At 39.1% G+C, this 12074-nt stretch overlaps 1 protein-coding gene across 7 annotated transcripts in view; it reads right to left on the bottom strand.

Annotated features, from left to right (window-relative positions):
* Positions 1–10080: 10080 nt before the first annotated feature.
* MTUS1 (microtubule associated scaffold protein 1) overlaps positions 10081–12074 on the bottom strand; it is a 282742-nt gene continuing 280748 nt past the window's right edge. For all 7 annotated transcript variants that reach the window (XM_075347095.1, XM_075347097.1, XM_075347096.1 and 4 more), the window contains one exon: positions 10081–11928. In XM_075347095.1, the coding sequence (XP_075203210.1) occupies positions 11715–11928 (214 nt within the window). In that variant the 3' untranslated portion in view covers positions 10081–11714. The remainder of the gene's footprint in view (positions 11929–12074) is intronic.

A 12074-nucleotide genomic window follows, 5' to 3' on the forward strand; every position in this document is an offset into this window, starting at 1 on the left:
ATTACAGGGAGGGGCAGTGTGTGGGGGAATATTATAGAGGAGCTGTGTGTGAAAAATTATGGAGAAGGGCAGTGCGTGGGGGACATTATGTATGAGCTGTGTGTGAGAAATTATGGAGAATATAGTGTGTGGGGGACATTATGGAGAGGATGAGGGTGTGTGGGAACATTACAGAGAGGTGCAGTGTGGGAGAGACATTACAGAGAGGGGCAGTGTTTGGGATATTATGGAGAGGTGCAGGTTGTTTGGGAGATATAGAAAAGAGTTGTGGAGGCTTATATTATGGAGGTGAGTGCAGGAGGGCATTACGGATAAGGGCAGTGTGTGGGGATATTGCGGAAAGGGGCAATCTGAGCAGAATATTATAGAGTGTAGCTGTGTGGGGAGAATATTATGGGAAGGGGCAGCTTGGGGGAAATATTCTGGAGAGAGGTGGTTTCTTGTGGAACTATGGAGAGGTGCGTGTGAGGGACATTACGGAAAAGGACAGCATGGAGGAATGTTATGGTGAAGGGCAGCAAGGGGGAGACATGGAGAGACGCAGTATGGGGGATATTATGGATAGATTTAGTGTGGAGTATATTATAGAGAGGAACAGTGTTGAGGGGATATTTTGCACAGGTAGCACAGTGAGAGGCAATTATTTATAAATGGGCACACCATGGGAGATATTCTTATTCATGGGACAGCATGCTTTTATTTTTAAGGGCACTGTGTCAGGAAGTGCTGCAGAAGAGGAAAAAAATCTGCTCTGGGGGTGACATCTCATCATGGCATCTGTACTATGGCAAAAGTGTTGGGAGCAAAAGAGATGGGAATGACTTCATAGACTGTCATCTTTAACCCCATCACACCCTGGTGATTTTCCATAACTTTTTTATTTTTCCATCAATCTTGCCAAATGAGAGTTTATTTTTTGTGGGACAAGTTGTACTTTTGAATGAAACCATTAATTTCACCATATGGTGTACTGGAAACCGGGAAAAATTCCAAGTGCAGTGAAATTTCAAAAAAAAACTGTAATTGCACAATTGTATTTGGGGTTTTTATTTGCTATATTCACTATAAGGTAAAACTAATCAGGCATTATGATTCCCCAGGTCAGTACGCATATGTAGATACCAAACATGCATAGTTTTAAGTTTATCCAAGTGGTGAAAAAAAATCCAGAAGTTTATTATAAAAAAAAAAAAGAATTGCGCTTTTGTCGCCTTTTTCCAAGACCCTTAGCGTTCTCATTCTTCGGGAGCTGCAGGTCAGTGACTGGTTATTTTTTGCGTCTTGAGCTGGCATTTTTAATCATAGTATCTTTGCGTAGATGGAATGTTTTGATCGCCCGTTACTGCACTTTAATGCAATGTTGTGGCGACCAAAAAAACCTTAATTTTGTTGTTGGGAATTTTTCTCTTGCTACACAGTTTACCGATTAGATTAACTGATTTTTATATTTTGATAGGTTGGGCATTTCTGAATGCAGAAATACCAATTTTTTTTCTTATTATTATTGTTTAATTCTCAATAGGGCAAAAGGAAAGTGATTTGAATTTTTTTTTTTACACTGAATTTATGACTGCACAGTCAGATCGCTTCTGCTGATCACAGCGATGCTTCAGTATCGCTCTGAACAGGAGAAATGTTGCCCTCCTGTGAACAGCGGCGCTTTGCCAGCTTTCACAGGAAATGTGTCATGGCAGCAACAGGGGTCACTGCATCTGACCTAACCAATTGGCACCCTGTGATCCCAACCAATGGCTGCGGGAAATAACGCAATCCCTGCTGGAGTGCTTTAGATCACACTATTAGAGTCTGACAATGGGTTAACAGCTGCGGGTGGATTAGGGATCCACCTGGGCCTGTTAGCCGCATGTCTGCTGATCAGATCAGCAGACATGTGCAGCGATGACTGCGGGCTCGCTGCGAGCCCACAGTAAGACGAACGGGTTAAGGTACCTGGATGTAAACTTTTTTTTTTTTATACTGCCAGCATCTCATGAGTACTGCTTCCTGTATGGTCTACAATCTGATGGTGTCTGTTAACACCAATTCCCCATATCTACTTACCATTGTTAAGGACCTACTGGTTGCAGGTTCACGTTGTACAAGTGTTCATGAGGCTGACCTGAAACTAAAATTCATCACTGGTGATGTATTCATGTAGTGACGGTGGTCCTGGCAAGGTATTCAAGTACTGATGGTGGTTCTGGTGCTGCATTCATGTACTTAGGATGGTTCTAATCATGTACCAATCCACAACTTGCTTCACGTTAAAACTGAGAAGTCCTCAAAACTGTGATTTGAGATTATGAAGAGGATTTAGTGGAGTTTGTGCTTCAAAAACTCAGTAAATTTAAGCATGTTCACACTTTTCTTCTTGGAGGAGAAACTCTCCAAATTCTTCTCCATTACTCAAAACTTTGTTTTGATTATGTATTAATCTACTGCCGGTGTTCTACTGATGTATTCATGTAAGTACCCTATTAAATATTTTTGCAGTACTTCAGATTTGTTCAGTATGATAATATGGTCTTTGGATCAAATTTATATCAATTCGTTGTGCACCCCTTATGTACACATTTATTAATTTGTGCCAATATAACCCATTTATTATTGTTACATTTTGCACATTTCACTTCACAAAAGATACTACTCCCTGTCTCTATATACTATCTAGTAGCCACTGGAAGCGTATAATACAAAAAAAAAGTAAAAAAAAAAAAAGGTTCAAATATACACCAACACTTATCAATTCACAAAAAGAAAAAAAAAGATCTAACAACTTGGTGCGGTTTGGATTATTGTCATGTTGGAAATATGCAGATGTGTTGCATTTATGAAGAACAGGGTAAAAGTGATTCAATGGCCGGGTCAAAATACCTACGGGGAATTCTGAAGAGAAGTTGTCATCATTCTTCATCTAGTATCCAGGATTAAAAAAAAAAAAAAAAAAAAAAAAAAGACATTCTTGAAAATGTTGCAATACACCACCCACTGGTTCATTGCATGCCTAAAAGACTTGATGTGGAAAAAGGAAAAGGAATTCAGCTCACCTGCCCGCCGAACTGCTCAGATCTTCAGGGTGCACGGATCCGCTGGTAGGTCCAGACCAGCCTGAGGTAAGCGGCAACAAGAAGAAAAAAGAAGGATCCAGCACAAATTCCTTTTTGGTTTAAAAATTAATAATTTCTTCCTTTTATTGATGTATTTAAAAACATATAGAGACCGAAGGTGAAGACATACTTTAACGCATAGGTGCTCTTTACACATTTCGGACTTAAGAATTAAAAACAACAAAGTCTTATGACTAAGGACTTCGTTGTTTTTAATTCTTAAGTCCGAATTGCGTAAAGAGCACCTATAAGTTAAAGTGTGTCTTCACCTTCGGTCTCGATATGTTTTTAAATACATCAATAAAAGGAAGAAATTATTAATTTTTAAACCAAAAAGGAATTTGTGCTGGATCCTTCTTTTTTCTTCTTGTTGCCTAAAAGACTTGACGCTGCCCTAAATCCATGAAGGTCACACAAAACACTGGATGTAGTAGTTTTTGATATACAGTATATACATTTTTGCATTAAATAATTTGAGTAAAACTGAAGATTTTGGAATGAAAGCTATATTATTAAGCTTTCAGGTTATGAATTAATATTTCTGACCAGATGAGTAAAAACTCCTCCAATCCACAAATCAAGTCATAGATGTCCATAAACTTAGTGATGTTTACAGGGAAAAAGTATTGAAAATGCTTACGGAAATGTAATACTGCATAAAAAAAAAAAAAAAGACTGACTGTGATGACAGCTTTAAAACACAACCTGTATGGAGAAGCTAGTGGCATGTATTGTTCAGGTGTGATTTTGGTCCATATTTCCACACAAACGCTTAAAATCGTGAAGGTTCCTTGGGCTGCATTACACACACTGTGCTTTAATTCCTTCCATACATTTTCTATTGGATTTAGGTCAGGTGATTTACTGGACTATTCTTGCAACTTTTTTCCTTTCTCTGAAGCCAAGAGTTTCTTTGGCTATGTATTTGGGATCATTGTCTTGCTAAAAATGTCTACCCTCATTTATATATTCCTCATCCTGGTAGATGGCAGCAGATTTTTATCAAGAATTTCTCTGTACATTTCATTTTTCCATTCATACTTCCTTCAATCATATGAAGGTTGCCAGTGCCCTATACTTAAAAACAGCCACACACCATAATATTCCCACCTCCAAACTTCACTGTTACGTATAGTGTGTAGGATGAGTTAAATTTTGGTCTCATCTGACCAGACTAAATTCTCCCAGTGTTTAAAATGCTTGTCTATAGGTTGTTGAGCAAACTGTAAAAGCACTTGAACATGCTTTTTGTTCAATAATGAAGTCTTGAGTGTGCACACAGGCCATGGAGGTTGAAAATTATTTTTTTTAACACCATTGTACTTCCTGTTTCCAGGTCTTAATGTAACTTCACTTGAACCTTTAGAAATTATTCTGTAATCAATGTAACCTAATTGTTGTAAAACAATCTGATGGCAAAGGTCTTGAGTCAGCTCACTGGCTTTACCCATCATGAGATATTTCTTGTGTGGCACCTTGGTAATAAAACTTTTTTAAAGGCCATCAGTTGAACCAGCTGATATTTTTCACTAAGTGCCAAGATTGTTTTCTAATTACTGATGGATTTCAGTTGGTGTCATAACTTTCCATTGCTTTTTGCAGCTCTCTTGCTAGGTGTTCAATACTTTTTTCCTGTCATTTCATTATTACACATCACTAAATTTATGGACATCTATGGGTTGATTTTTTATTTTTTTTTATGCCGGTGTGGATTGGATAGATTTTTACAGAGATCTGGTGAGAAATGCATGTCCTTAGCACCTTTAGAAATATATTTACTTGGAAAATTGGTGTGTTCAATACTTATTTCACCCGCTGCTTACACACAAACTCACAGTGAAACAAATTAAATGTAGACTTTCAATTTTAAAGAGCTTCAACAAAAATATCCTGTTTAAAGTTTAGGAATTTCAACTATTTTTTACCAAAGCCACTTCATTTCAGGGGCTCAAAAGTAATTGGACAAAATAAATTTACTATAAATAAAATGTTCATTTTTTTATACTTTGTCTGCAAAGGTTTCTCTACAATGACTGCCTGAAATCTGGAAGCCATGGATATCACCAAACACTGGGTTTCCTTCTTTGTGATGCTTTTCTGGGCCTTTTCTGCACTGGACTTTAGTTGTTGCTTTTTTGAGGATCTGCCATAACTTTTGTCTTAAAGTGACTCAGTTTGAACATTCCTTCTGTGCTGACAAAGTACAGGTGCTTGATGCATCTTGACGGGGCTAATAATTCAAATACACCTTCCCACCTGCTTCTTTCCTATCTCCACCATTCTGTCACTCTATGAAACCATTGTGGTCAAAAGAAGAGGGACAAGTGGAGATACTAGGAAAAACAGATGGGCAGGTGTTTTTAACAATTTGTTTCGCCATGATGCACGCCGCCTGTGGTTGGTTTGAACAGTCAGTCTGGGCTGACAGAGTCCTTTAAGCATGTGTAATGCAGCTCAAAGAGCTTGAGAACTGGTGATTAACTCGGTCATTGCAGAATATTCCACTTTACATTAAACTCCTGGGTTGCTATCACAGTATGCTTTGGTCATTGTCCATCTGTACTGTGAAGCGCCGTCCAAACAACCTTTCTGCATTTGGTGGAATCTGAACAAAAAAGGATAGCCCTGTACACTTCAGAATTCATCCAGATTCTCCTGCCTTTAGTCACATCGTCAAATACCAGTGACCCAGTGCCATTGGAAGCCATGCATCTCTATACCATCACACTGCCTCCAGCATGTGTTACTGAGCATGTGCTGGGCTTTGGCTCATGAGCTGATCCAAGAAACCTTCATACTTTTTTTTTTCTTCTGTTTATTCTGGCACAGGTTGATCTTTGTTTCATTCAGGGCGGCACGGTGGCTCAGTGGTTAGCACTGCAGTGTTGCAGCGCTGGGGTCCTAGGTTCTAGTCCCACTAAGGACAACATCTGCAAGGAGTTTGTATGTTCTCCCCGTGTTTGCGTGGGTTTCCTCCGGGTACTCCGGTTTCCTCCCACACTCCAAAAAAACATACTGATAGGGAATTTAGATTGTGAGCCCCAATGGGGACAGTGTTGCCAATGTATGTAAAGCGCTATAGAATTAATAACGCTATATAAAGGAATAAATATTATTATTATTATTATTAATAGTAGTTGTAGTATTTGTCCTCTGCTGCTTTTCCAGAATTGGGCTGACTTTAGATTTTTTTGGGGCAAAGTCTAATCCAGCCTATTTTTTAAGATTGATTTAATACAGATGTTTCACCACAAGGTGCAAAACATTAGTCTCATGAAGATTTCTCTTTATGGTGCATTTAGATATTGAAACATCTACTTGGAGTTTGTTCTTCACATAGGTAAATGTTAAGGCGTTTTTTTCACGTCCAGCACTTTAAGTTCTTAAGCTAACAGTACGTTTCCCCCCCCCCCCCAGAATGTACCAAAGTGTTGATTTGGCCACCTATCAATTCTGTTCTCTCTCTGATGGATGTAGTCTTTATTTTCTTTCAGTCTAGTGATGGCCTGTTTCTCTTCCATTGAGAGCTCCTTTGGCCACATGTTGTGGGTTTATAGCAACAGCTTCAAATACAAATTCCACATCTGTAATCAGCTCCAGGAATTTTACCGGCCTAATTGATAATGGTTTAATGAGTAAGTATTCCATGTAGGTCATAATAGAGATTTTGAGATAACTATCAAGGAGTCAAAAAGGTAATTGGACAGAGGCAGCTACATATGAAAAAACTCACTCCTAAACACCATTGCTCTGTATTCACTGCTCCCCGCGCATCATCAGCAGCACGGGGGGCAGTGAATAAGAACAGTATACTCACCCATCACTGTTCCCCTGCAGAACCGCAATCTCCTCCTGTCTGCCGGCCAGCTGATCTGTGTAGCGAGTGGTGAGCACAGCGATTACATCATCGCTGTGCGCCCCGCTAGTCACGCAGGTCAGCTGACCGGCAGATAGGAGGACGAGCGATGCTGCAGGGAACAGTGACGGCTCCACACAGGTCAGCGGTGCTGCTGACGCCACAGACAGGGGGAGTAGCGATGCTGCATGGAGCGAGGCAAGGGGAGTATAAAAGTTGATTTTTTTGTGTGATACAGGATACATGCCATATAGCAGGATGGGGGTATATAGCAGGATGGGGGTATATAGCAGGATGGATGGGGGTATATAGCAGGATAAGGGCATATACCAGGATGGGGGGCATATAGCAGGATGGCAGTATATAGCAGGATGGGGGTATATAGGAGGATAAGGGCATATACCAGGATGGCAGTATCAATCAGGATGGGGGGCATATAGCAGGATGGCAGTATATAGCAGCGATGCTGCATGGAGCAAGGAAAGGAGAGTATAAACGTTTATTTTTTTTTGAGCGATACAGGATACATGCCATATAGCAGGATGCCAGTATATAGCAGGATAAGGGTATATACCAGGATGGGGTACATATACAAGGCAGGAGGATTATTACCAAGATGGGATACCTTAGCAGAGAATTTGGGGACATTACCCCCATAACAGTGTAGGCAGCAGATCCTCGCCCCATAACAGTGTGTCATGACCACATTTTTTGCTTAAAATTTTTTTTTCCTCCTCTAAAACCAGGGTGCGTCTTATGGTCCGGTGCGTCTTATGGTCCGAAAAATATGGTATATTATAGAGTTACAGTATATATTATATAGAGTCATTACACAGAGGGATCTATTTCAAGTGTTTATTTCTGTTAATGTTGATGATTATGGCTTACAGCCAATGAAAACCCAGAAGTCATTCTCTCAGAAAATGTGAATATATAAGACCAACTGAAAAAATGATTTTAAACTCAGAAATCTTGGCGCCTACTGAAAAGTCTGTACAGTAAATGCAGTCAATACTTGGTCGGGGCTCCTTTGGCATAAATTACTGTATCAATGCGGCGTGGCATGGGGGCGATCAGCCTGTGGCACTGCTGAGGTGTTATGGAAGCCCAGGTTGCTTTGATAGCAGCCGACAGCTCATCTGCATTACTGGGTCTGGGGTCTCATTTTCTGCTTGACAATACGCCATAGATTCTCTATGGAGTTTAGGTCAGGTGAGTTTGCTGGCCAAGCACAGTGATACTGTGGTTATTAAACCAGGTATTGGTACTTTTGGCAGTGTGGACAGGTGCCAAGTCCTGCTGGAAAATAAAATTTCAATCTCCAAAACGCTTGTCGACAGAGGGAAGCATGAACTGCTCTAAAATTTCCTGATAGACGGCTGCACTGACTTTGGTCTTGATAAAACACAGTGGACCTACACCGGCAGTTGACATGGCTCCCCAAACCATCACTGATTGTGGAAACTTCACATTATACCTCAAGCAGCTTGGATTGTGGCCTCTCCACTCTTCCTCCAGACTCTGGGACCTTGATTTCCAAATGAAACGTAACATTTACCTTCAACTGAAATCAATACCTTGAGCAACAGTCCAGTTAGTTTTCTCCTTGGCCCAGGTAAGATGCTTCTGGCATGGTCTATTGGTCATGAGTGGCTTGACAAGGAAAGTGACAGTTGTAGCCCATGTCCTGGATACGTCTGTGTGGTGGCTCTTGAAGCACTGACTCCAGCAGCAGTCCTCTCCTTGTGAATCTCCCCCAAATTTTTGAATGACCATTTCTTAACAATCCTATCAAGGCTCCAGTTATGGTTGCTTGTGCACCTTCTTCAACCACAATTTCTTTCCACTCAACTTTCCATTGGTATGCTTGCAATGACCTTTTGTGGCTTAGGCTAGTTGCACACATCAGTGTTTTCGCCGGATTGGCGGATCCGATGCACTCCACTACAGTATATACAGTAAAATGGCAGCGCGACAAGCTCCGGTCACATGCTGTCATGTGACCGGAGCATGTGACCCAGAAGTTGCTGCGCTGCCATTGTACTGTATATACTGTACTGGAGTGCGCCGAACCCGTGAATCCGGCGAAAAGACGGATGTGTGAAACTAGCCTTACCCTCCTTTTTGAGTGTGTCAATCATTGCCTTCTGGACATCTTTCAAGTCAGCAGTCTTCCCCATGGTTGTGCTGCCTACTGAACCATACTAGGGGGCCATTTAAAACACTTAGGAAGCCTTTGCAGATGTTTTGTGGTAATTATTCTAATTTTCTGAGCTAATGACTTTTGGGTTTTCATTAGATTTAAGCCATAATCATCAACATTAAACAGAAATAAACACTTGAAATAAATCACTGCTTGTAATGACTATATAGATTTCCCTTTTTTTTATTGAAGTACTAAAATAAATGTACTTTTTGATGATATTCTAATTTATTGACATGCACATATATATATACATATAAATAGTAATATTGTATTTGATGTATGTCTGCGGATGGAGATTAGATTAGGAGATTAGATTAGGAGATATATATATATATATATATATATATATATATATATTTTCCATTAACAAAATGAGATTAGTAATATGCATGTATTCAGATATGTATAGATCACTGCCTTCTGCAGTTTGCAGCATCATTTGTGATCTGCCAGCTCACTTAATGTCTTCTTTGTGAACCAGAGGTCACTTTCTCCATGTAATTTTATAAGCCTCCTAATGAAGTTAGGAGAGCCTGGTAAATGTAGGAGGATTCCCGGAAACCACCTGATTTATTCATCTATATTAGCCTTTAATACAAGATCTAAAAAAATGTAAAATGACCCAATTCCCTTAAGATGATTGTATCAATTTACCATTTTGTGACTTCGATTGGACCAGCAGTGTTACATTTACCAATATCAATATAAGTGAGTCACAGTACACCAAGATCCCCCATAATGTAATATTATACATCAGTTTTGTAAGATCAGTGGAACAAATACAATACCAATGACCTAGAAAATCGTGCTTCAAGGTGTTTGAATGAAGATCTATTGTCCAACCATGCAGCACATTAACCTATCGTATTGGAAAATAAAAGACTTAAAAATAACCATTGAGACAAGTGAAGTGAAGTAAATTATTGCACCAATAAATTTATTCTCTTAAACATCAGAATATATTTCCATCATTACAAACCAAGCAACTACAGCTTTATTATTTCTTTTTACATCCAAGTATGCTAGAAGCTACACACAATTGCATGATACAGATGAAATACGACCCCCCCCAAAAAAGCTGAAAAATCCAAAAACAGACAAAAAAAATAAATTTCCTTTTTCGTGCCCAAATTTGACATCCTGGAGTTCAAAATTAAAACCTCAATAAGATTAATCAGGGGTACGACCCAATATACGTTGGGTCACAGGCTTCAACTATCTTACCAAGGAAAAATGAAAAAAAAAAAAAAGAAAAAACTGGCAACAGATTGAATTGTACAGATAAAAATTCAGTTACAAAACATTAAGGAAAAAAAAAAATACAGAAAAAAGGCTGTAAATATTATAAAACTCTTTGGAAACTTTTATTTTTGGAAATGCTAGAAAAAAAACAAAGAAAAAAAAACAAAGAAAAAAAAATAAGTTCAATTTCACAATTTCAACTCAAACTAGCTGTAAACAGTGAAGAAAATAAAAATAAAGTCTCAGTTCCGGGTCAGAGGTCTTCTCTGGTGGGTTTTTCAAGGAAAGTACAAAAACTATAGCCACATTTTTTTGTTCCTCACCCCCATTTTGGTTTGAGTCTAAGCAAATAATGGCTCGCAGATGAGGCATGCATTGACAGTTTTCTTACGACATGGCTCGCTTCTCATTAGGATACGTTTTTTGTTTTTTTTTGCACTGGAAAATGAGATATAGCTTCAAATAAGTAATTTAATGCAGATCAATGGTATAACACCAATGTGGTGCTTTTTTTTTTTTGCATAGTCCAAAAAAGTACATATAAGTATGTAGGAGATGGATAATCACTGTACTTACAGATGAGAAGCAGCAGACATTTTATTTCACAAAGGCATATAAAAGTCAACAGGTCGACATTTGAGGGATTGAGAAGATCACAAAGACAAGCCGGAGAACCTCAATATTAATGGATGGCATTCTGACGTTCTACAAGGCAGATACACGTTGTGCAGATTTCTCAAGTTATCCTCGAAACAGTAAAGTTTTCATAAGCTTTCTGTACAGATAACAGAACGAAAGATGGTGGCAAAAAGAAAATAGGCAAAAAAACACAAAAAGGCAGCATAAGGCAGACAAGCCGTGTGTGTAACATCCATCTCATTCATTTCACAAGCACCCTATCCAATGGGAAGAACAATTAACAGGTGAATAAAGAAACTTTAGAAAGTTTGTGATTTATCTACAGGCCCTGAGCTTTTTTCCCTATATACTTTCTGTAGGTGAAAAAAGGCAAAAAAATGCAAGAATAGTTTTATCTTGCTAGGTAAGTGCTTTGTGCAACAACGTCCATATATATTTACCATAAAGTCTTCTCTTTAGCTGAAAGAACAACATTATCCAGTTGTTCCTCCAAATTCCAGCGGGTTACAGAATCATTAACCCAAATCCCAAATTCCAGTCATCTTGTAATGGTTAGGTAGCTAATATAGCCTTAGTTTCCATTGTATCTGTCCAAAGCAATCTCACCACAGTGTCCCGAAATGTTTGAGAAGTTTTTCTGATCTTCATTAATAATAAAGTGGTGTCATCTGGGTGACACTGTCGGACTGGAAAAGGTTCCAGAGTTCCGAGGGTGGAAAGGAATACCAGGGGAAGATGGCGACAGCTTTTTAGGGCTACATAGGTCACCATTGTGTAGCTTCCAGAGGAGTTCTTCATTCTCCATCGAGAGACGTTTGTTCGCTTTGGATTCTTTCTCTAGAGACCTCTGCAAAACTTCTTGCTCTGTGGACAGCTGCCTGCAAGAGTAATTAAGGCATATTAAAATAATGCCCGTAACAGGAGGCCACTCGTTAACCATTCATTAGTACCATGACACTGTTTCTATGTGAACAAAATATAACACTTGGAAAGTCTATATACTTTATGGCATTGTGCAGAAGCG

The sequence above is a fragment of the Anomaloglossus baeobatrachus genome, chromosome 1 (assembly GCF_048569485.1).
Source record: "Anomaloglossus baeobatrachus isolate aAnoBae1 chromosome 1, aAnoBae1.hap1, whole genome shotgun sequence".
Lineage (NCBI taxonomy): Eukaryota > Metazoa > Chordata > Amphibia > Anura > Aromobatidae > Anomaloglossus > Anomaloglossus baeobatrachus.